At 38.8% G+C, this 26,026-nt stretch overlaps 2 protein-coding genes across 3 annotated transcripts in view; one reads left to right on the top strand and one right to left on the bottom strand.

Moving 5' to 3' along the window:
• ZMAT4 (zinc finger matrin-type 4) overlaps positions 1-26,026 on the bottom strand; it is a 217,311-nt gene that overhangs the window by 3,392 nt on the left and 187,893 nt on the right. The gene's annotated exons all lie outside the window — the stretch shown is intronic.
• Positions 3,880-4,826, top strand: LOC129064800 (DNA repair protein RAD51 homolog 1-like). Of its 2 annotated transcripts, XM_054565982.1 has the most exons (2): positions 3,880-4,659; positions 4,776-4,826. In XM_054565982.1, the coding sequence occupies exons 1-2, from the start codon at positions 3,880-3,882 to the stop codon at positions 4,824-4,826; spliced, it is 831 nt and encodes a 276-aa protein (XP_054421957.1). The 2 variants fall into 2 exon arrangements, with proteins under 2 accessions (XP_054421957.1, XP_054421956.1); XM_054565981.1 differs by having other exon boundaries at positions 3,880-4,800.

The following is a 26,026-nucleotide window of genomic DNA, read 5'->3' as shown; positions in this document are numbered from 1 at the left end:
GTCTCCTCATAACAAATGGAGGTTGGGCTTGGCAACAGGCATAAATATTTATGTTTAAAAATGGGCACTTTTCACATCAGCAACAAATCTAAAAAAATATTCTGATCTGTTGCTTTTCATTACAGTTCTCATGCTCTGCAGCCAAACAGAGGCGTGGGCAGGAAATATTTGGCACTTTATTGCGATGCAGACTACGGGGAGTATAAACTAGAAAGGCAGTGCATATAAACAAGAACAAAAGCAGCAAAGGGGCAGAGAAGTCCTCCCCCACACATGACACAGTGTCCTTGGTGGGAATTTAGGGCTTTATTAATGCTCAGTTGAAATCCTAATTGCTTTGAATTTTATAGCTCCCTTTTCCTCAAAGAAATAGAGTCTTATTAAACAAAAAAGCTAACTTTCCTATTTAATTCATTTTCAGTGCAATACCATATTAAGAGTACCCTAAAACCCTAGCAGACCTAAAGGTTATTTCCACAGGATTGCCAATATGTGTTAGGAAGTGGCAGTCCCTGCCTGCAAAGAGCTGGCAGTTAGATGGAGAGAGAATACGTGGATACAAATAGCAACGGTGTTAAGGTAGATCATAAAAAGGTACCACAGTCAGGATGAGTAGAGTGTTATGGGAACTAGAGGAGGAGATTGTTTCTAACTCAGAGAGTCTGAAAAAGTTTCTTAAAGACGCACTGCTTTGTACTTATATCTCTGAGCACAGGGTGTAGAACAGATGGTCCTGGAGAGTTGAGCAGCATGTGACTACTCTGCATGCCTTTTCAAGTCGAGCAAAGCTAGACTTTAGATGTCCCTGCAACTTTAGTGGCACCCATTCTATATTAGAGAAACATCATTGTGCCTTTATCATGATGCCAGTTATTTTGCTGAGTGCCAAAAATGTAGGAGAGTATAAAACAGACAGAATAAAATTCTTTATGGAGCTAGTCAGGTAGGAACACAAGAAACTAGGAAACAGATAAAGACATAATTAAAGATTGTGAAAGTGTCACACAGGATATAAACAGGATAATGAGAGAGAAATAAGGAAGAAGGTTGATTTTTGATTGCATGGTCAACAGAGTTCTCTGAAAAGTGTCATATGAAACCAAAGGGATGAGAATTAAGCTGTGACGTGAAGACCCCATTCAAGAGTTGTCCAGGGAGAGTAAACAGCAAACACCAAGAGTCAGGAGTGGAAATGCTCAGTCTGTTCAAGGAACAAAAAGTGGTGAAAGAAACAAACTAAATTAAAACTGTCCACTCAGAATTCTATATACAGCAAAAGTATCCTTCAAAATTGAAACTAGAGGAAAAATTTCAATAAAAACTAACAGTTTTCCAGCAGACCTATATCACAAAAATGCTTATAAAGTCCTTTAGGTAGGAGACAAATGACACCAGCTGTGGATAACTATATTTTTATTCCTCTAAATTTATTTTTAGACAGTGAACAATTTAATGTAATACTGTAATATTGAATTGTGGATTGTGGTATTTTTAATATATATGTACATATATAGACATGTAAAACATGTATATATGACAAGAATAGCACAGCAATGAATAGGAGTAGAATACAACTGTTGAAACATCATTATGTTTTACATGAAATGGCAAATATTAGCTCTGAAGAGACAGTGGTCATTTAAGACTGCATACTATAATCCCCTAGAAACAAATACAAAGATATAAAGCTAAAGAGTTTATAGAGAAAATAAAATAAGATAATAAAAAATATTTGAGTAACCCAGAATAAGGCAGGAAAAGAGCTCTAGACCCAGAGGGTGTCACTGGAGAATTCTATCAAACATTAAAGAGTTGCATAACATCTACTTATACAAATTCTTTCAGTGAATAAAGGAAGAAACACATTTACACTTGTTTTTGAGCCAGCATAACACTAACAAAAAATTTGACAGACTCAAAAAGAAAATAAAATTGCAAACCAATATTGGTCATGAGCATGACAAGAAAATCCTTTAAAAATTAGCAAATCAGAAACAATACAGATATAGATATGCATGCCTATATATCTATACATACATACAAAGATAAATCATATTACAACAATGTTTGTTTATTCCAAGAAGCAAGAGTGGTTTAACATTTAAAAGTCAAATAATATAGTAATTCACAATATTAACAAAGTGAGAACATAATATAATCATATAGATGCAGAAAATAACATTTAACAAATTTCAAAATCTATTCATGATCAAAATTCTTAGCATACTGGAAAAGAACTTTCTTAATTTAATAAAGAGCACCCATCAAACAGCTACAGCTAATATTATATTAAATGGTAAAATACTGAGCAGTTTCCTAAGATAAGTGTAAAGCTAAGAATGCCACTCTTATTGTTTCTATTCATCATTGCACCAGAAATTCTTGGCAGTGCAACAAGAAAAGAAAAAGAAAAAGTATGCTTGCAGATTAGAAATAAAGAAGTAAAATTGTCTGTATTTGTAGAAGATATGCTTGTTTACATAGGAGATCCTACGGGAGCTATAAAATAACTACTAATATAATTGAATTTAGTAAAGTCACTATACACAAGGTCAATAGGAAAAAAGTCAATTGCATTTTTAAAATAGCTACAAACCACTGGAAAATAAAATTTTTTTAGATCCAGCATAATAGTAGCAAAAATATTTTTAAACACTTAACAATAAATTTAATAAAAGATGTACAAGACTGAAAACTATAAAACATTCTGAGAGAAATTAAGAAAAACCTAAATAGATATAGAGATATATACCATATTTATGAGTTAAAATAATCAATATTGTTAAGATATCAGTTTCCTTTTATATTCAATGCAAACTCAATCAAGATTCCAACCGGCGCTTCGTAGAAACAGACAAACGGGTTGCTTAATTAACATGGAAATAAAAGTAACCAGAATGGCCAAAACAATTTTGGAAAAAAGTTTTGAGGACTCACACTTGAAGATTTTAAGATTTGCTATAAAATGTGATGTTATCACAAAAGTCTTGCATTAGCATAAGGATTGTATCAATGGAACAGAATTGAGAGCCCACAACTAGGTTGACACACAAAGGGACACTTAAGAGCTAATTGACAATACAACTCTGTATATGTTTAAATATACCCCATAGTGACTTGACGTACATATGTTATGAAATGATCATTACAAAAAGTTTAGTTAATACCTATTTTCTCATATAGATACAAAAAGAAAAAAATGTTTTTTCTTGTTATGAGAACTTATAGGATCTACTCTCTTAGCAATTTACAAGAGTGTTAACTATACTTTTCGTGTTGTATGTTACATCCCCAATCCTTATTTATCTTATAGCTGAAAGTTACAAGAACCTTTGATCATCTCATTGATTTGCGATAAAAGTGTTAAGGTAATTCAAAGGTGAAAAAATCTTTTTCAACAAATGGTGCTGGAACAACTGGATAAATGTGTGAAACAAAAAGATGTATATCAAGTTCTACCAAATTACACACGTTAAAGTTCAAATTTATTATAGATTTAAATGTAAAAGCTAAAATTATAAAGCTTCTAGAAAAAATAGGTGAATATTTTATGAATTTGTGGTAGGCAGAGATTTCTTAGGAAACAAAATGTATTGAACATAAAAAATGAAAACTTGAAACTCGCCGGGCAGAGAGCGCGCTGCAACCAGAGACAGGCCTGAGGGTAGCTGAGGCGTTCTCTGAGGCACGTAGTTGAGAGCTGAAGCTCGCTCGGGTTGTGTGTAGAAGGTGGGAGAAAGGGAGTAGAGAAGTGGGGCGTAAATGAGGGCGTCTCGAGTCCGTCCAGGGTCTGGTGTGTGCCCGGCCAGCAGACTGAGGTCGGAGCGCACAGCGCACCGGAGCGAGTGGCGCTGCAGGCCCAGTATTGAACACTGAGTGATGGCAATGCAGATGCAGCTCGAAGCAAATGCAGATACTTCAGTGGAAGAAGAGAGCTTTGGACCACAACCTATTTCATGGTTAGAGCAATGTGGCATAAATGCCAATGACGTAAAGAAATTGGAAGAAGCTGGATTCCATACTGTGGAGGCTGTTGCCTATGCACCAAAGAAAGAGCTTATAAACATTAAGGGGATTAGTGAAGCCAAAGCTGATAAAATTCTGACTGAGGAAGCTAAATTAGTTCCAATGGGTTTCACCACTGCAACTGAGTTCCACCAAAGGCGATCAGAGATCATACAGATTACAACTGGCTCCAAAGAGCTCAACAAACTACTTCGAGGAGGAATTGAGACTGGATCCATCACAGAGATGTTTGGAGAATTCCGAACTGGGAAGACCCAGATCTGTCATATATTGGCTGTAACATGCCAGCTTCCCATTGACCGAGGTGCAGGTGAAGGAAAGGCCATGTACATTGACACCAAGGGTACCTTTAGGCCAGAACAGCTGCTAGCAGTGGCTGAGAGATATGGCCTCTCTGGCAGTGATGTCCTAGATAACATAGCATACACTCGTGGGTTCAACACAGACCACCAGACCCAGCTACTTTATCAGGCATCAGCTATGATGGTAGAGTCCAGGCATGCGCTGCTAGTTGTAGACAGTGCCACTGCCCTCTACAGAACAGACTATTTTGGTCGAGGTGAACTTTCAGCCCGGCAGATGCACTTGGCCAGGTTTCTGCAGATGCTTCTGCAACTTGCTGATGAGTCTGGTGTAGCAGTGGTAATCACCAACCAGGTGGTAGCCCAAGTGGATGGAGCAGCCATGTTTGCTGCAGATCCTAAAAAACCTATTGGAGGAAATATCATTGCTCATGCTTCAACAACCAGACTTTACCTGAGAAAAGGAAGATGAGAAACCAGAATCTGCAAAATCTATGACTCCCCCTGTCTTCCTGAGGCTAAAGCTATGTTTGCCATCAATGTGGATGGAGTGGGAGATGCCAAAGACTGAATCATTGAGTTGTTTCCTGTGATAAACCTAATTGCTGCAGCCTAGTGAAGACTGTTCCCTGGGCTTCCTCATGGGCCTCTTCCTGTTGTGACTGTCAAAAAAAGGCTTCCAGGAAAATAACTATTATATCAGCCTTTCTAGTGGTGTAAACAGGAGACAGGTCAGTAGTCACAAATTGATCTGTTTATTCCTTCTCTAGAGAGTGTATTAATCTCTATGTGAATTCTTTGGTTTCAGGTGTTAGTGTATGGAATACCTTTGACATAGTGCCTTGAGGTTGACTGATGACCAACAGCTGGACAACCTTGTGTCTCCAAGAGAACTCAAGCTGGGGAAACCTGACTCTTCTCTCACTGTCTGAATAATGTTGAAAAACATTATTTTATATTTACATTATTTTACATATTTTACATTATATTATGTGCCAAAGGGAATGGGTCTCTTCGCAGGTTCTTTTTCTCTGTGAGTGAATCTGTCAATCAGACAGGGTTTTTTAAGTTTGTATGCCTGAATTATCATATGTAAGAATTTGTTTTTAGTTAAGGAATACTGAGCAGACCTGCTGAGCCACCAGTCCTTTAACCACCTACTTGCTTGGGGTTTTTTGTTGTTTCGTTTTTGTTTTTACTAAGAGCGACTCAAGATGATTCTGGAATCATAAGCATTTCAGAGGCTTAAGTAAGTAGATTCAGTGTGGAACTGCTGTAAAGTGGTTATTTGTAGTGACTGTTGTTTATAGGAGTTATTCTGGAACAAACTAGATAGGGCCTTTATATCTTTTTGGCATGGGGTAGGAGTGATCAGCTACTATTGCTTTAAAATTGAAAATTTAAAAGGGAAGTCCTATATTCAGATGATTCAGCTTATTGTCCTTCAACCTAATATACCCTTACAAGGTGGACGTACCATGGCTTTCCTGTGGCCTTCGTTTTTATTCTGTAAGTCTCATGTTGTAGAACTCCGATGCTACGCTGGGTTATTCAACTTCAGGAGTTTGACATACTCTTCTAACCCTTCAAACTTATATTCAGGATAGTTTTAACAAGTTCTTCTAATTTCAAAGGGACTGTCAGCTAGTACTGGAAGGAAAGGAAGTGAAAATCCCTGCTGGTGCCTATATCTATCCTGGTATATGCAGGGAGATACAATTTGATGCAGCTTTGTTTAAAAGCAGTTCTGTTCCCTGGCTTTTAAGAATGGAGTATCTCTCAGGTCTTTTCTTACCACAAAACATACCTAGGGTGATAGAATAAAGCCACAGTGACGGATTCTGGAATGAAATCTTGGTTCTTGTATAAAAGCATCTCAGTCGTTTAGGAACTATAAAGTATGTAAATGTCTTTGACTTAGAAATTTGTCTTAATTTTTCTTGTAGGTGAGATTAGGCTTCGTGCTGCTGCCTGTACGTGAACATGAGTGGGTCAGGGAATACCTGCTTACTTGGAATAGGCCTTGTTAGGCTAAAAATCAGCTCTTTGCCGGTATTTTACATGTAACTAAAATTTTCACCGAAATAGCATTAACCAGAGAGCCTATTCTAAACCCTTTTTTGCTATTTTCTACTTGTCTGCAATAGCCCCTGTAGCAGGTAACAGTTATGGAAGTGTCAAGAATAAGGAGTTGATAAATAAACATGGGGGAATATAATCCGTTCTGATCAAATTTGGTTTATTTTAAGTTTGTACCAAAATATATTCCAGGCAACTCCTCAGATCATCAATTCAATGTCTCATAAGCCATATGCACAACTGTCATTCCAAAAGCAGCCAAGATGCCCAGTCCCTCAGCCCAGGAATATAATTAGAATCCACATGATAGGTGAAAAGAAGGCAGTATCCATGGACTGCTTTGACCCTTCCTTTTACCTTGATAGGTAGGATATGATTTTAGGATTATGTACTTTGGTGTTGAATATTAATCAGTAAAAAAAGACTGGATTAGGAAAAAAAATGAAAACTTGAATTTTATAACAACCAAAAGCCTCTCCTTATTAAAAAAAAAGTCATTAAGAAAACAAAAAATTTAAAAGATGAAGGGATTAACAAAAAGAGAAAAGTTAAGCCACATCCTAGGAAAAAAGTATTTGCAATACATATATCTGATAGGACTTGTTTCCAGAATACACAATTAACTCCTACAAATCAATAAAAAAAAAAGACAAACAACACAATTATTCCAAAGGACAAAATACTTGATTAGATATGTCATAAAAGAAGATACAAAAAATGATCAATAAGCACGTGAAAATGTGTTCAACATCATTTGTCGCCTGCTAGGGAAATAAAAATTAAAAGAACAATTAAATACTGTCTCACTATGTACAACTGCTATCTTACCAAATGCAAATGATTATGTGGGAAATCTGGAATTCTCAAACATTCCTAAGAAGATTGTAAAATAGTAAAACTGCTTGGGAGAACTGTCAATTTCTTATCAAGTTAAACACATTTTACCCTATGACTCAGAAATTCTACTCCCAGACATTTACCTGAAGAACAAAAACTTGAAACAATCTAAACGTTCATCAACACAACAATAGGCAAGCAAATTATTATGTATTTATACAATGGAATAATTCATGGAAATTTAAAAATCTACTGATTTATGCTACTACATAAATGAGTCTCAGAAACATAATGTGTAGGCAAAAAAAGTCAGACATAAAAGAGCAATGTTGTATGCCTTCATTCATAAAAAGCTCAAGAACAGCAAAGCTATTCTGTAATAACACTCAGAACAGTCGCATTCTTGGGGTAGAGAGTCACTTGATGGGAACACAAGAGAATTTTCCAGAATAATGTGACTGTTTTACATTTTGAGTGAGATGGTAGTTACAGAGTACATTCATTTATCAAAATTTATCAGATTATTTACTCAAGATCTGTATATTTCACATTCCTTTAAAATAAAAGTTAAATGGATGTGATTCTACCCAGAAACCTCAGCAAAATAGAGACCTGAGTTTCTGTTTTATCCTCATTTACTCCCTACACATTCTATTGTTGTAAATTACTAAAATGTCAACTTCATACTCATATTTATGCTTTGGCAATCTTGCAACACTCAAAGAAATACACATGGTCTGTATTAAAATGCTTACTAAAGCTGAAATCATTTTGAAAGATGATTAACAATATAAAAGTAAAAACAATAGGAATTTGGTTTTGAATGATTTCTTTCTTTTCCACTTCTTAGACATTCATTAATCAACATGACTTGTGAATGAATTGATTATCTTCCAGTATAAAAAAATAAGCTAATACTTATACATGCCATGTATAAGTACTGTTGTACTTATTTTACCCATTTACTTATTTACTTCTTTGCAACACCCTATGAGTGGACACTATTGTTATCTTGATTTAACAGATGAAGAAATTGAGGTACAGAGGCTTATTCAACATCACAGAGCTATTTGGAGACACAGTTGGGTTTTCAACCCACACATTCTGCTCAGGAGTCTATGCTCCCAACCACTACGCATACTGCATTCTATGACAGATGACTAGGAACAAAGTCGCAGAAATAAGAGGCTCTTTAGAGCTCATCTAAATTCCAGACCTCACCCCAGATGATTGTGATTCAGTAAATCTAGAGTAGAATCTAAAAAGATGCATTTTCTAAAGCTCCCCCAAGTACAAGTTTTGGAAAAACCATTGGTCTAGTCCAAAACCCCACGAGGGATACAAATATTTTTTTTCAATCAGAGTTGTTTGTATCTGTTTGCCTTTGGGGGCTGTCCTTTTATAACCATGATTGAACTCTACGCACTAGCCTGAGTTCGGCTTTTTCTACAAGTTTATGCCCATCTCTTCAAATACATCAAATACTCGAAGAAAGTTATCCAGTCCCCTAAGGCTCTGTTTATCAGGCTGAAAGTCCACTGGCACTTTGACAGTGTTGTTTATTATAAGTTCAAGTTCCCTGCATCATCTCTATTAATACATTCTGGATGGCATTTCCCATTTCTTGATCACAGTCTTAAACTACCACCCTCAAACTGAAGGCCAAGTCACTACAGTGGTTGCATGAGCACAAAGTAAAGCAGAACTGTTACACCCCTTTGCACACCATTAATTCTATCAATACTTTTAAATCTCTGAGTGTAAATGTCTGTGTGTATGTGAGCGTGTGTACCCAGTAACCCTGACCCATATAATCTATACTCACACTGAACCTGCTCTCATTCAATTCTAAGTCTTTTCTACATAAGTTTCTGCTAAGCCAAAGCTTCATTTATTAATTGTGATTGGTTGGCAGTGGCTGCCAGAGTGCAAAGAAAACTGATCTGAGCCCTCACTCCAGAGGATAAAGACTGCCATTATCCATTAGCCAAGTCTGTCATTGGTGAGGGGTAGAGTGCCAGTAGCATGCTTTTCATGGCCCTGTTATTCCAGCTCCAGCATGTCAACACAAATCATAGAAAAGTCAGAGGAGGAAGTTTCTGGTAAACCAGGGAGTCATCAACATGCAAGTGGTAGTTAAAGCCACAGGACTGGTTATGTCATCTACAGGGAGGGTGGTAGGTACAGAGAACAGAGTGTGGAGGAGAGCGGAGAGCAGTTAGTACGCCTTGACATCAGGGCATTGCTGATCTGCTCTGTCACCTTGATGCCTCCGGTAGGAGCCAGGCCCACAGGCATCTCCAGCTTCTACTGGATCTTCACCTTCAGTGCTGCTGAAGCCAGGGGCAGACGTGGGTGTGGGAACCTGGTGCAAGGCCCCAGCCTTCCCTGCAGGTTACCCACATTGCTGAGGCTGGAGCCCTGAGACTCAGACACAGCCTCCAGTGTGTCCTCATGGATTTCCCTTTTCCCCCGTGAGCGGTCTTTGTTCTTTCCTTCCTCATGCCCATCCTTCCTGACAGCTGAATCTGTTGACTTCAGGCCTGACACTAGATACAGAAGAATGAGCACTACATATGCTACCTCACTAATTCCCACTATTACATAAGGGCTAATCCTTTTAATTTCCTTATTTTATATTTGCTGTGAGCAAGGGAGCATTTCCGAAAGGAGTCACTCACACACATTTGTGTCTTTCCACAATGCCAGGTTTTTTAGGGGAGACCTCCCCAACAAGCCAATGGAGTCACGTACAGGGTATACACAGAGAGGGAGAGCTTACACCATAGAAGCGAGCTGAGCTAGCCTTCCGCACAAAGTCCTGGTCACTGGCTGGCAGCACCCACAGCCAGGGAGGCAGGCATCGGTCTCAAGCCAAATGCTCCAGTGGCGGAATGCACCAGAGGCATGAAAACCTGGCAGGGCTCTGAGTTGACCTGTGGTACCGCCTGAATTGACCTGCGGTACAGCCTAGCTGGAGCATTGGGTGGTCAGAGCTCTGAGTTCTTATAGCCCACTAGAGGCAGAGTTCCCACTCATAACAGTGTCCTAATGGAGTCCTTATCCAGTGTCCCGACATGTGGTTTGGGGCTTTCGGGACCCTTCCTAAGGGTGTTCCTATTATGCCCCATTACCTCAGTCTTGCTAGAGTACTTGACATAACTGTCATGGCCAACAGTGACTTCAAATTGAAGTGTCAAAGGTTCAAAAAGTTCGCTCTTCTCTTACTCTCTACGATGTTAATTACGGTGGTTGTACTCCTCTGATGAAACCCTAACTGATGAAGAAGAAAAGAGAAGAAAGCTTTTCTAGAAGTATAGAGAAATCATTACTATCACATTTAACCCTCAAAACCACCTTATGAACATTATCATCCCTTTTTATGGATGAGAAAACTATGGTTCAAAAACATGAAAGTCATAGAACTAGTATGTAGAAAAGCTAGTGACCTTAATAATCACCCTAGGGCTTTTAAAACTGAAAAAAAAAAAAAAAAGGAGTAAAGAAAAAAAAGTAAAAAAATTATGTTTTCAAAAAACCTTAACTTGAATCTAATATATAAAACATAAAACATAGCTGCTCTAGTTAGAATGGTAGTTAGTTAGAGGTCTCAAACATGAGTAGTTTCACATCAAACTCCAAGCATAGCACTTAGGACACCCCAAATAAGGGACCTTGGGTTCTGTGGGGCGGAGTTTGGAAACCACGGCTTTTTGTCATGCTACCCATCATAAGGATAACATGAGGCATGTTGGCATGCTCAGTCTTAGACTTGCACTATGGAATGTCTCTCCCCTATAAGTTTAATCTACGGAAACTTCACTTAAGGTCAGGGTTTGCTGCAGTCCCAGTTAAAGAAGAGCTTGTACTACTCCATACTGCAGCCATTACAATATACAGGATGTTTGAATGCTAAACCTTCTGAATTCATCCCACGGCTTGCAGGCACAGACCACAGGATACCAAACAGTCAATTAAAGTACACACATTTTTCTAAGACAATCCTGTCTCTATTTAAATAGTATAAATGCAAAGCCTTGAAAATGGAATCAGGGAGTAAATGGCTTTGCATCTTCAAAAGCTATTTCCAAACAAAACCTAAAGCTATAAAATAAATTTATTCTCGGTAATTAAAAGACAATTTTAGCCATGTTGGATGCCTGACCCAAGAAAGGACTGGAAAATTGTTACCCTACTGTGAAGATTCAGAAGGGACAGGGTAGCTCATGCTAAATATTTAAAGAGCTGCTTTATTGGCCAAAGGTTAGATGTGTTTTATGTGGCAGAGAATAGATGTCCTTCTTTGAGCAAAATCAGCCCCAAGCAACCTTGAGCTTAGCCTTGGAAGTTATCACTATTAATGTGGTTGTTATTAGCAGACTGCAAACAACCCCAAAAATTGAACTGCTTTTTGTTTTTGCTTTTGTGATTCAAACTGAATGTTAAGAAAACAAATAAATAAATATACTCTGAAGCAATTCATTATTTAAATTGTACTCAAGTGGTTTTTAACCATATATTAAATAATAACATATGAGGAAAATAGCTTTTGCCTGGTCTGGATGCTGATGTGATACAAATGAAAATTCCAGAACATAAAATGTACTCTTTCCTTTGGGCCCCATGGGAGTGCCATATGCCATAGATCTATCTCAGTGGATTTAGGCACCTGACAGCATAGCAGGGAGTGTGTTTGTTTTATTTTAATGTGTTTTAATAAAATTTGTTTTTCTAAAATACAACTTTTGATTACAGATTGTTTACTGTACTATTGCCACTGGACAGGGGTCTGCCGAGGGCCAGCTGTAGTGCGTGGGCTCTTGACTTTGTGTAGGAAAGATTTCACAACACGAGTCCAGGTAACTATGCGGATCCATTTGTTAAAGCTGGGGACAATGAAACAAGGGAAAGCTTAGCATAAAAGAAGCAACAAGAGAGCCTAGGCTGGGCTGCCTTGGCTCACAGGGAAGCCAGAGAAAAAGGGGCTCCGGGGGCAGGTCCAGGAGATTAGCCCGGGACAAGCTGTCAGCTACCCATTGCCTGAGAATTTAGGAAACACATGTTTGTGGAGAAAGAAGTGTGGGGTGGGGGTGGGGATGGGGGAAAAAGAAGGAAAAGGAAATAGCAGGGGCTGCTTCCCAGAGGGAGAGTGTGCGAGCTGAGTCCTTTGCCTTGAGGCTTTTCTCTCTCTTCCTCTTTCTCTCTCAATCTCTCCATCCTGCAGGCTCAGAATCCCAGAGGATGTCTCAGAGGAGGGTTTTAGTAGAATATTCACCAGTTCCCAGGTGTGCCCTTTCAGGGTCGTGGTACCCACTGATCGGTCAGCGGCAGGTCAGCAGGTCTCTAATCGTTGCAGTTGGTTCTGGAATTGCCCACCTGGTTTTTCTACTTTTCCAGGCCTGAAGCTGAAACAAAACTGAGGCCTAGATGTTATCTCCATGGAAAAGAGGCCAAGGGAGGAGACATTACCCTGGGGGTGAGGTCCTTGTGTTCTCAGTTTTGCCCCCTGCCAGGCACTGGGGGCCTTCTGCCCTGGTAACTGTCTGCACCTGGCTGTAAATTGCTCAGCCATTGTGTTCAGCTACCTGTCTCAGTTTCCCTTTTCCACTTGCCAAGGATTTTTCCTAGCTCCTCACTATCCTGTCTCAGTCTGACCATGATTTTGTGGATTATGTCATCAAGTTAAACAGTGGGTTAAATTAAAGCTCATATAATTGCTTGTTACCCCCTAGAGTTAGTAGAGAACAGAGTACAGAATAGGATAGTGGCATGTCTCTTCCCCTTTCTCTGCTCTGCAGTGGAGTCCCTCATTTTTCTTTTTCTTTTTCTTTCTTTTTTTTTTTTTTCTCAAGGGCTTGGGATCACAGGCTGTTGTGATTTACCTACAGAAGTGTCAGTAATCATGATAGATGCACGGCTGTGAAAAAATTGTGGTATTGGCTTTTTAGCTACATTAGGTGAGGACACAGTGATTGTCAACCCTCTTAGCCACCTGCTAGAAGCCCAAAGCAACCCTTGCTTTGGAGCTGCACTAGCTGCCTGGTCAATCAAAAGGCCCCAGGAAGGAGAAGAAGCATTGGTGATAATTTTCAAGAGGCCTTATCCAAGAAGGATTCAAAGGTGAAATATGAATGGCAATAAAGTTGTAATTGTCAGTATCTCCTTTGAATCATTTTATAAATGAGATTGTAGCCTTTCCCTCTTCTTTTTCTCTCTGTCATTCACACACAAGGAGGTCATTAGGTACATAACTATGATCTTTGGTGTCCTTTGTGGCTCTCTTGTTAATCTCTCTTTCTGGCTGGTAGACATCTATCTCATATGGCACGTCTTTATCTTGCTTTCAGCAGACAGCCTGCCAAACTCTGTATTAAGTCATGGTGGTCTGCTGCTTTCCTGTAAGCAGTGGCCTTTTAATAGGGATGTTTGTAGTTAAAAAGCTTTCAAGGCTGGAAGGAAAAAACTCCGAAGGCGGAATTTCAGTTTGACCAGATAGGTTGGAGAGAGCTTTATGAAGACAGCAGCCTTCCTATCATCACCAGCACACACAGCTTCCCACTCTGCCTTCCCCTGGCCAGCCCGACACAAACACCCTGACACACAGGGCCCCGCTGTGACTTGCATAAGTGACTTTTCTCTGGGACACAGAAGACTTCCCTATTTGCTATTATCATAGCAGTCTTCCCTGTTTATGGAAATTTGCCTGATCTTGTGTGATTTACAATGTGAGGGAGAATAGCAGAATTCACAAGTTACAAATAAGAGAAACTGTTGATTTTAGGAAAAAAAAAGTTATACAAAATCTAGAAAATCACTGTGATTCAATTATTCTCAAATATATTGGGACCTGAGAATATGGAAAACAAAGGACATGAAGGAATGAAGTACTGATCATTTTCAGGAGGAAGAACTCCCTATCTTGTCCTCTTTCAATCTACCCTTGTTATTAATCCTTAGGTGTCTCCATATCCTCATCTATAAAATGGAGATAATAGTTGTACCTACCTCAGAGATTTTATATGAAAATTAAAAGAGTCAATATAGGTCAGCAATTTTCAACTGGTGTGCTGCAAGAATTTTTAAAACATGCACTACCTGACAATTTAGTCAGGGCCACTCACCTCTTTTCCCTTAGATTGTCAAGTTAAAAAAAAAAAAAAACGACAACAGCCAACACAACAATAGCTGCCTCATGTGAATGAATCAAAATAATACCTATTTTTTTGGTCAGATTGTCAAAAAATACATTTTTTGGTATGCTGCAGAATTTTAGTAATTAGCTTTTGTGTGTCATGAGATGAAGTGGTTGAAAACTGCTGATGTAGGTGAACAACTTAGGGAAAAAAACAAAAACAGCTCAATAAATACAAACTACGATTCTTATTTTTAATCGTGATTTTTCTCTGCTTGGACAAAAATAAAGACCTAACTCATAAGTGGGAGATTTCACAATAATTTAATATTCTAGAAGAAGTTCTTTTTTTTAGCATCCTGAGGCATATTCAAATATTTCTGGCAAGATGCCTTCTCCACAGATGCTATTTATACACATCTTTTTTGACAGGTCAAATGTTTCCTTATAAACTAATCATGCTATATATTTGCTTGGTGTAGAGTTGAATTGAAAATTATCTCTATTCTTTATTTTTTTTTAATTTTTGAAAACACTGGAGATACGACATTTCATGAACTGCTTCTTAGGAAACTGTTGATAAGTAAATTTCAATATATATTTCCTACTTTGTTTTTAAATTGGGTGATTGAAGCTATTGAATAGGTAATTAGCTAAGTTAATTACCTGAGTAAATTAGATAAAAAGGAAAATGCAGAAGGGTATATTGGAAGTCATGTAATTGTATCATTTTATTCTTAAGATGCACACTCAAGTATGCATTTGAAGACTCGGTGTTTTTTCTTCCTTAACACCCTCTGTTAACAATACCATTGGCTCTTCAGGGTCCTAATAATTACTAAGCACCTCTGTTGCTGCCACCCTAGTCTCAACCCTCATAATTTGCCATCTGAATGACTGCAATTGGTCTCCACACTTGTCTCCTTGCTTCTGTTCCTCTTCCTCATCTTTAGACAATTCTCAACACAGCAGTCAGTGATCCTGTTAACACTGCAGTCCAATAGCTTCCCATCACACTCTGATTAAAAGGCAGAGTCATCACAGTGGCCTCGAACTGTCACACTGGCTGGACCTCTCCCATGGCCTCACCTCCCTCCACTCTCCCCTTGCACATTCCTGCCTAAGGGCTTACCCTGCTGTCCCCTCTGTTTGCTCAAGCTCAGCTCTGTGCATGGCTTGTCCTCAGCTCTTTTAGATCTTCATTCAAATGTCACCTTCTCTGTGAGGCCTTTCTTGACTGCTCTAGTTAGATGCAAACCTACTTACCCCACTCTCTATCTGTTTTCTCTCATTTTTCCTCATAGCACTTAGCATCTAACATAGTATAGATTTTACTTTTCAAAACAATTTTCTAAGATGCTGCATTAAAATCTAACATTCAGAAAAGTACATATTTTTATCTTTCTGTTAATTAAGATCAGAGAAGTGCCTGACACATAGAGGTACTCAATGAATATTTGAATGGATAAATGAATAAACAAATTGAATTAATAATTATTAAAATGTAATACAAGTAAGCTGAACTCTAAAGAAATGTTTAATCTTTAGAGAAATATCCAAATGGCTTATCTCTTTGGTTACCTGAATGGGAAATTTCATTGAACTACTATTTGAATTTCATGGTTATTTAAAACCAATGTCTGTAGATGGGGGAGGGAGGGTTCCACAAGAAAGTATAGTGCGTGTCTTCCCCCTCGAAGGTTCCAATGTGCTTCTCCAAAACGAAGTATTTGAAGAGACAAAGAGTATGTGTATTTTCAAAATTCCCTGAGGATTATGATATAGAATTAAAACATAGACTGAAAAAAAGAATGTACGCAATTCAGTTTCTAATATGCTAATTTTGAGATTTTTATATGCTTATTTTGAACATGAAAGTAATGCACAATGTATATTTTCAAATGAATAGTGAATTTATTTTGAAATTCTATGTGACTATATATAGGAAAATAAATAAAATATTAAGCCTATAATCCAGTCAGATAAAATCCCAACAACCACAAAATACATCTTTGATGTTCCAGCTGATGGTTTCTAGATATACCTATCACTAGGCATGTGAATTATACAGGATTTTTCCCGATCAGCCAATACAAAGGACTGATCTTTAGTCAACAGTTACAATTTGGTGGGAATATTTGACTGAAAATTAGTGAATTCAATAATATAAGTAGACACAGCCAAATCAAAAGTTTTCTTAAATTTGGGATTTTCTGCACTCTTCCAAATGTCTGACATTGACCTCTATTCTGAAATATTTTTAAATGAACTCTTAGGGTCCCAGATTCATCCATTGCAATTTCTTTCATCTTTCCCCTCCTTCATTCCCACTGTACTTTGATTTTCTAACATTCTGGCTTCCTGTACTATTTGGTTATATAGCCCCGCAGAACATGGAATGTCTTATTCATTTATGTATTTCCAACATAGGGCCTGGCATATAGTAGACATTCACTTTAGCATAATTAGTAGGATTATGTCTAATACACACCCACAATATGTGCACACATTTGCATATATATAAGCATACACATACATGCACATATACACCTACATGTATAGATTTAAATGTTTTCTACACTGACTTTCAGGAAGGTGAAGAAATAAATTTCCAAGATGAAATTGAAAAACTTCATCAAATAAGGGCTTTCGTAGTATAAGGGACCTTCTTTATTAAAAGAGCTAAGATTGTCTTCCCTTTGGTTAAAAAAAGGAGAGAGAGAGAGAGAGAGAGAGAAACACCTTACATGATGATATATCATCTTAGGGAAATGTCAGCTTGCTCTGAACCTAAGGGTTGGTATATGCAAAGAGCTGTGTAAGTATGTGGCTGTGTGGTGCCCTAAGTGTGGCTTCCTCTCCCAGGGCTGTGCCTAGAGGCAGGTGGGAGCGTGCGTTGAAGACATTTGGAAGGAAGACGTATGAGGATGGTGACTATTTAAGCATGTGCTGCATAAGGAGAATCTGTGGTGGGAGATGGGGTCCCTATCACTCAGTCCAACTGAGTCTTTAATTCCCACCACCAATCCCTTCTTCTGTCCAACCTTCCTCGCAATGCATTAGTGTCCAAGTCATCCTCTGGAGTCCTTGGACAGTGATTATCTCTACTAGTCCTGCAGAGTTCTTCTCGTGTCCGAAACTATTGAAACTAGTATAATTTAATTCTTCCTAAGTTTGCATCTCCTCATCTAAAGCAAAAGTTACTTTGAAGAAACAATGCCATCTTAGGACAGTTGTCCTTTTATTTACCCCAGCACCTGCAAAGATTCCTGCTCGCGGGGCTGCTCATTAAACAGCTGTATAATTAAACATGTGTGTGTAAGTGTGGAAGGATGCATATTAGGATCTTAATATTGGCCAATATGACCTACTATCAGTCCTTTGAACTTGATCAAACCACGCACATTGACAAAACAGCAAAGCCAGATTTTTTCTCTGGATTCTTCTTACCAACTCTGACTCTCTGGATTCCTTGATAGATAATTGATTCAAGACCCAATGGTCTGCCACCCCGCAAGATTTTTCTTACAGCTTTGGAACTTGGCTTTCCTCAAGTTTCAAGCCCCTTCAGTTCAGTCAGCTGTCTTTGAGGAGGCACTCTATGTTCCAGCTGAGCCCACTGAGTCCCAAATCAGAGGGGTCGCAGGTCACAGAATTAGCTGTGTCTGTGTCCAGATCTAGGTCTTTGTCCCTTCATTCTATCCTGACACAGCAAGTTCCAAGGTAAGGCAGCATCTCTAACCTTTAGAGTTGTTAGAAGGGTAGTTAATGCACTGCAAATTTAACAGACTCCAACTGGTGAACTATGTAGTTTGTTTAGAGGAAAACAACAAATAAAAGCATTTTACAATAATGCCAATCCTTGAAAACAAACAAAACTACAAAGAACCTTCCAATAAATCCCCACTGATTCTTGAATCCAGAGCTTAGAAAGCTCCAATAGATCTAAGAAACTGAAAATTATCCACAGAAACCCACAAGAATAAATTTAAAGAATACCAAAGCTATTTTTCACATGCACAAGGAATGTCTGGGTATATACTAATATTTTATTTTACATCAAACAGGCAAACCTTGGTAAGCACATCACATCTTAGGTAGACACTATTAAAATACAAAAATTGGTTGTGCAAAGCAGCTTTTCAGGGCCAAAATTCATCCCATGAGGGGATATCCAAAGAAAATCACACAGAAGTATCCTAATCAAGTGGAAGATCCATCAAATCATATACATTTTTTCATTGCCTCTGTCTGAAAGCTTGATTGCCAGTTGAAGCACTTAAGGCAAAATGAGTCGTCTGCCTCATTTGGATGAAAGCAGAAACAATTTCTTTCATAAATGGCATGAATATAATTTAATTCTGTTATCTTTTCTGCTTGAGAAAAGTGCTTAGATTTCACAAAGAAATAAGAATTTGATGTTTGTACATTTGTCATGTTTTCCTTGAGACTGTAAATAAGAAAGAGATGATGCTATATGCACTTTTGAATCTTTGGGTATGTCTTTGATTCAAATTTGCAGGCTCTATGAACAGCAGAAAGGAGTGATAAGAAGTGTACAACAGAGAGAGCAGGGTGTGTGTGAAATCCAAACTACACTTTCTCCATTTCTCAAACTGAATAACCAGATTTCCCTTTTTCATTATTTTTGGCTAGTCATAGCTCATGTATGTGATGGCAGTTACAGAGGTTTCTCTTTATCACTTCATAGAAAAATATACAATTATCATTTACAAAATGACCCAAGGTGACACCTGCCCTTCCTTTGAGTTCTGAGAACAGTGTTCTGTGCTTAATTGAGAAGTTCCTTTTGCAAATGCAAAAGTTGTGCAATCTTTTGTTACAGAGAGTCACTTAAAAGTAGTTTTAATGGACCGTGTAATAGCTTATTTGACTGTGCTCTTTTATTTTAGCATAAAAGCATAAATATTCCATTCAAATGTTGAAAAACTATTCAAGGCAAAAATACAAGCCCAGCGTGTCAGCTACAGCATTATTTGGGTTGTGGTCCATTTAAAACTACATCAATGTGTCATCATTAATTGTGTTTGCCTAGAATTTTTACATATTATTCATGGAGTTTATCTGATCTCTGAAATTCACACTTTAACTTATTGTCTGGGGCATGTAATCACATTTAGGAAAACATTATTCTATACTACACCATATCAACATAGGATTTCCTTCTGCAGAAAACATTTGTATGTGGTTCATTATTCTGGGCACTAGCAAGGAAGATGGATAAAGATAAAAAGTAAAAGTTTCAAATGTTTAAGTTGTTTCTCAAAAGAGTTAAAAATAAAATTTTACTATCGTAATTTAGTTTTGCAGACAAGCTGCTTAAGTGCAGCACTAAACTAGAAGTAGAGTCCGGAACTCTCCCTGCTGTATAGCGAGCTGACTTTTCAGCAGGAATTTTTATGGTCAGACCCCATTGCCATGGTTGAAAAGCAGAGGCACCCAGCAAAGCGGATGTACTTGGGTTCTCGGTCCACACAAACCGGAGGCTCCACTCCCAGCACCATTACTTAGAGTCAAAAGGCACTGAGTGAGGCCTATTCACTTAACAGGGTCATTGTGAAGGAATGAAGTCTGAAATACATGCAAATTACTCAGCACAGTTCCTGACATATTATGGACACTCAATAAATTCTCATTCATAATCTCTCTTTTTCTTTTGCTCATGAGTATGTGCATGCTGAAGAATAGTACCTACTGCTCTGGGCAATATTACACACCTAAAGACTCATTTGGATGCCAAGACAAATAGTGAGCAGGAAATGCAAGTTCTGTGCCAAATTAGTTACTAGTAACACCCATAGAAAATTTCTAATTCCACATTTCTGGCAACTCTGTTTCCGTTATTGCCACCTCGTCCCATGCACACACAATATGCGTTCCTTATAAATTGATATTCCTCCAGTTTTCATGCTTGGCCCACCTTCCCCTCACTTTTATCTTATTGCCAATCTTATACTCTCAAGGACTTTGGCTCGCACCTTCAGGCTATTGGGGTGAAGTCCACACGCCCAGTCCTGGCTTCAGCCCTAAGTTCCACACTCACACATCTAGTGGCTGACTGGCCTGCTCACCCAAGTGACCTGCAACTACCTCAAATGTCACATGTCCAAAAGTGTCTTCACTACCTCAACCTAGCCGATCCTCTTGCCTCCCCATAAATGTGTTTCTCTTATCTCCTATGTTCCCATTAATGTTTTTACCCAAATGTTCTCTGAGCTAGAAATTACTTACCTGCCCATTTAAATTGGTTAAGTTAGTTTTGCCCTCTTCCCAGTGACCCTATATTTACTACTCCACTCAGCTATGGATTTTCATTCCCCCCTTCCTTCTTCCTGCCCCACACCTTGAGCCTGCTCCCTACTTTCTTATCTACCCAGGTATTAATTGCAAATCTTATCTGCCATCTTGGATTTCCTCAGCTAGCCAGTTTCCTGGACTGGGTGTCACCACCAGGAGCCAGTAAGTCATCTGGCTTTGCTGAGGGTGCCAGGCCAGGCATAGGCAGAGGTACTGCTTCTTCAGCCATGTCTAGGCTTGAATGCAAGAGCACTCCGCAGGGCATGAGCTCTGACATCCCAAGCAACCTCCAAAGGCCTTGGATGCTACAACCTGGAAGAATGGGAGAGTGAGCTCTTCCACAGGGCCAATGTTGGCCCAGCGAAAATCACAGATGAGATGAATCGGGACAAGGGAATTTTTCTTCGTTCCCCCCTCTAATGGGCTCATTTAAGGTAAGTCTCCTTGATACAGACAGCCCAGAAGCTTTCTACATGCTGCGTGACAAACCCTGCTGAGTGACCTGCTGTGTCGCTTCACAGCACGTAATGAAGCAGCAGAGCACACAATAATGTATCACTTTTTATTACTTCATATTTTTCTTTGCACTCCCCCCATTTTTCCTCACTTAAGCTACCACCCTCCATCTGTACCTAGCAAACAAAGAATCAACGTTTTTTAATCATTTATTTATTTTGTATTTTTCAAGATTTTATTTATTTTTTAAAATATTTTATTTTTTATGCAATTACAGAATCGACATTTAATCCTTGCCTCAAGTTCTACTTTTTAAGGAAATTCAGGACTAAGAAAACATCTAAAAATGACTTTAGGGAACTTTATATGAAAGTCTCTTTACAAAAGGTAAGAATCTTTGGCTTATTTTCCTTTTTGTGTATCACTATTAAAGTAAAATAAATATTTAGAGTTTAAAAGACTATTGGGAGAAAGCTAGAGTAATTTTACAAAAGTCTGCTTTACCTATTTTAGGAGCCAGAATGAAGAAGGAAACATAATAGATCTCACAAGTTAGTAATAATTGGAAGTAAATTTATCAAGAAAAAAATATTTGGCTGTTACTAGGCCCTGAGCTTGGGAGGAACTTGTCATGGTGTCATGAAGAAATTTACACAAGGGTCATAAAGTAACGTAATGGATTATTTCCTTTATGTCATATGTACTTTTACAAAAACTTAAAAAATACATAGAGTTGTCCCACATGGATTTTTCTTATACTAGAATTTAGAGAAAGGCAGCAGCTAGATTTTCAGGCAGCAGTTGTAAAACTTTGATGTACACAAAAGCTTTCTTAAAAACACACATTTCAGAGTCCCATTCTAGACTCATGAATCAGAATTCACAGGGCTAGGGTCTAGACATGTGTATTTTGGACAGGAAGAATCAAATGCATACCAGAGTTTGAATACTGGCAATTTCCGACAGTTTAACCTAAATGTGATCTAGGAAATTGCTACAATTTTAGCGGCAGAGGCAGCTTCTAAGTAAGAATACATTCTAAGTGTTATCACAGAATGCTGAATCACTACCCCAATAAACACCATCATTTGGATTTTAGGAATTATAACATGTATATAAAACTAAAATGAAATGGAAAATTATGGATCTGTTGAATGCAGTTGGAGCAAGTATCTGTGAAACACCCTTGACTGTTACAAAGCCTTAGTTAAGTAAACAGCATAGGATACAGAACGTGGGATGCTTTAAGTAGAAGCAATGTTCCCAAACACCATCAATAAGCTTACAGTATAATTCAGAAGAAAAGCCAAGCAACAAAAGATTGTATCACTAAGGGCAAGATGCTATACCCTGAACCAACTCTATACCCACAGAAACAAACTGCTTCCTGAACATGTAATTCACTGAGGAAGCCCAAGGTCAGCCAAACATTTGTCTTTTCTAAAAGGAACTAGTCACCCTGGCCAGTATGGCTTAGTTGGTTGAGGTGATAGCCCATAAAGCTGAAGGTCGTGGGTTCGATTTCCCTTCAGGGCACCTGCCTATGTTGCAGGTTTTGTCCCTGGTCCAGCTGGGACATGTAAGAGAGGCAACCGACCAATGTTTCTCTCTCACAAAGATGTTTCTCTTCCTCTCTTTCTCTTTCCTTCCCCCACACCTCCTAAAATCAATAAACATGTCCTCAGGTGAGGATTTAAAAAAAAAAAAAGGTAGTTGTCCTCCCATAGACATTTTTGTTGCAGATAATTCTTGTGGGACTGAATATAAAACAAATGAGGCACATAACACAAATAAAGCCACTGGAATATTCTCTCAAATTCTACCCACTCTCCACCATTAGCAGGTATGACTGAGACAGGCTGGCTGTTCAGAGCTGAATCTCCATTGCTTTCTCACATCGACCCACAGGCACTAGGTTTCCACGATCTCTGCATGTTTTGACAAGCCTAACAACTTTTAGGAAGAGCTGCATCTATCTTCGCATGACTTTTCAGATTCCCTATTTAGAGATATTTTTAAATATAAGTCTAATTAAAACAAAAAGAAATAAATTCTTTGACCCAGGGTTTCCAGGACAAAGGCATACGAGGCACGGTTTTCCTTTGTAACAAAGAGTCCCGCGGGAGCCACTGGCATTTATCTTCTATATCTTTGCTCTCAGAGGCTAAACGCTCACAAACAATCTGTCAGAGGGTCTGGGGAAAAAGCAGGTATAAATAATGCTTCCTGACACCAAATATTTTTCATAGTGTCTAACTGATGCTCCAGATTTTAAAAATGAAACCATGGTTTAAATATCTTTTAAGAGGATGCAGTTTGTGTTGACAGAAAATCAGATACTACTTAGCACAAGGTTTTTAATTGTACTAATACTTTTAAATCAAAGCTACTAACTCATTTGCTTAATGTAAAAATCAAAATTGTGTGATCATTGTTACCAAGTATATTACACTTCTCTTACAACTAGAAAAGAAATAACATGGTTTAGAGGTCATTAAAGATGGAAAGAGGAGGAGAAGCAAGGGTCTGGCTCACTCAGCCCAACCAGGTATTAGTTTGAACACCACAGCTTCCTGCCTCATGTCCTTACTCACTATTATTGCTTGATTAGCTTCTGAGTTTGGCTTCTTCTAGGTTTGACTGATTCAAGAAATTGAGTGCAAGAGGTTTATTCTGGAGGCAGTTTCAGGAAACTAATGAGGGGGTGGGGAAATTAGGTAAGGAAAGCAATTGTGGAAAGGTTTGTGTTCCAGTAAGTGAGCTTATGAATAAGGCTGAACCCCACTGGGGACTCCAGGAGTGAGTGTAGAGCGTTGCAGAGAAATCCCACTCCAGGTTAGTTACTCAGGGTAGGTTTCTGGAGGGTGATGGAGCAGAGTATTAATTCTCTGATGCTTCCATCCTCCCACAGGGACAGCAAAGTGGGCTCTGGTGACCAGGGAAAACCCTCAGACAAAGAAATGCTGGTGGCAACAGTGTGGGTGGGGGTAATATGGACAAACCACCCCCACAGGGGTGCATCCCACGTTGACTTGGTCTTGTGTGACATTCAAACTCTCTGCAGTCTTCCTAGTTCAGGAAGATGCCTGGGGGTAAAAGAGGAAAGGTAAAATAATAACAATAGTAGTAATAATAATAATAAAAAGCATAAATAATTTGGACTTCCCTACATGGGTGGAACATACTTAACACCTTTAGTGCTTATGCTGTGCTGGGTGAGATTCGGGCTGGAATTAAGCAGAGCTAACAGAGTAGCCTGTAAGGCAGATACTGATGGGGAAGCTATAAGTCCAGATGGGGTCAGCAAGAATGGGCAAGCAAAGGAGAGAAGCAGCAATAGAAACTTTTTCTCCATCACTGGGGCAAGAGAAGGAGAAGCTCAGATAGCCAATAGGAGCAAGGTCCAAGTAGGCAGGTACCAGAGAGAAGCAAGGATCTGGAGACAGCATCGTCTAATGAAGAGCACTTTCCAGCAACAATTTTACCTCATTCATTTCTGAGCATCAACTCATCATTGCTGACATCTAAATCACAGGCATGGAGACAAAGAAACACATCCTGGGAAGAGTGGGGTGGGATCAACGGAGGCCACGTCCACCACAAAGAATGCAAGTGCATGTCCTTTAATTGTGGGTGAAGCATGTCTTTCTGAAAATTGAAGCACCATCTACCAGCAGTGGCTCAGGACACTTCCATTCATTTCTCGGAGTGAATCTCTTACTCACAGGGAAGTGCACAGTAGAAACATCTGGCTCCATAAATGTAGTACACTGTCAACTAAACAAAACTCCACTGTTTGGAGGGTATTGGACACAAAATATAAATCCAGGTCTTTCTCACTAGCCACGTAGAGGTCTGAGAATTTCTAAGATATGAAAGAATCTCAGCTCATTTAGGGATGCAGAGGCTACAAAATGCTACCGGGCAGGAGTGCTGGTACCCGCCTTGTGATAATTTCACCTCTGCCACTATTGATCTTGAAGGGTCATGGCAGAAGCAAACTTTAAAGTGAAAAATAAAAGTTTGTGTGTTTAGAGCAACAAGAGAGTTGGCATTGGAGCCTTTGATGTGGGCAACATCTTGGAAACCCCAGAGCAAGGCAAGGCCAGTGGCCTCGGGGCACAAAACCAGAGCACAGAACAAGGACAATCTGCCCAGATTGCCCAGAGGTAGGCAATCTGCTACCTGATGAACATGATTTTTCCTCCTCTGTTAAAGAACATTTTTTGTAGCTCAGGAGTCTTCCTGTAACACCTAGAAGTCCCATTTAACAGCAAAGCCAGAATTTTGTTCAAAGGGAGACAGACCAATTTCAGATTTTGAGATGCTCCCAATATGAAATCTATCGCACATTATTATAACATAAATTATCCAACCAACAATTCCTCACTCCCAACCACTTGTTTACAGATTTTATTAAGTTTATGATTTAGCCACTTGGTTTTCTATTGCTTCTATTTGAGTCATCTCATTACAAATGTCCCTGATAGGTTATAACTCTGCAACTATAGTACCTAATACAATCTGTATGCAAACAGGCACGAAGATGTTAAGACAGATCTGTTTATATTTTAGTGGCATTCTCAGACAAGCCTTTTTGTTGCTCAAGCTCCTTTTAAGTCTGCACTGTGCATTTTTCAGCAGAGGCATTTGATTATATATCCCCTGCTGTTTATTCATTTCCAATGCATCGTAGACCTTTTGGAATACCAGCAAAGTCTTGAAAGAATTATTTTAGTCTAATACATATTAGCAATGTGTGCTGTTCCACAAAACTGAGACCCAAACCATTTTTACTGGAGAAGTGATAGCCACCCTTTCTGGTCTTAGTAATTCCCACCTAATGAGGGTGGGTGATGTGCTGCAAAGAACAGTG

This window comes from Pteronotus mesoamericanus, unplaced genomic scaffold (genome assembly GCF_021234165.1).
Source record: "Pteronotus mesoamericanus isolate MK-2021 breed Mesoamerican mustached bat unplaced genomic scaffold, CSHL_Meso_final contig_169, whole genome shotgun sequence".
Taxonomy (NCBI): Eukaryota; Metazoa; Chordata; class Mammalia; order Chiroptera; family Mormoopidae; genus Pteronotus; species Pteronotus mesoamericanus.
Note: the sequence above shows the minus strand (reverse complement) of the source record. Positions and strands in the feature narration are given on the sequence as shown.

Coding starts and splice junctions, on each gene's coding strand:
- LOC129064800 (XM_054565981.1), top strand. CDS start 3,880: ATGGCAATGCAGATGCAGCTCGAAGCAAATGCAGATACTTCAGTGGAA.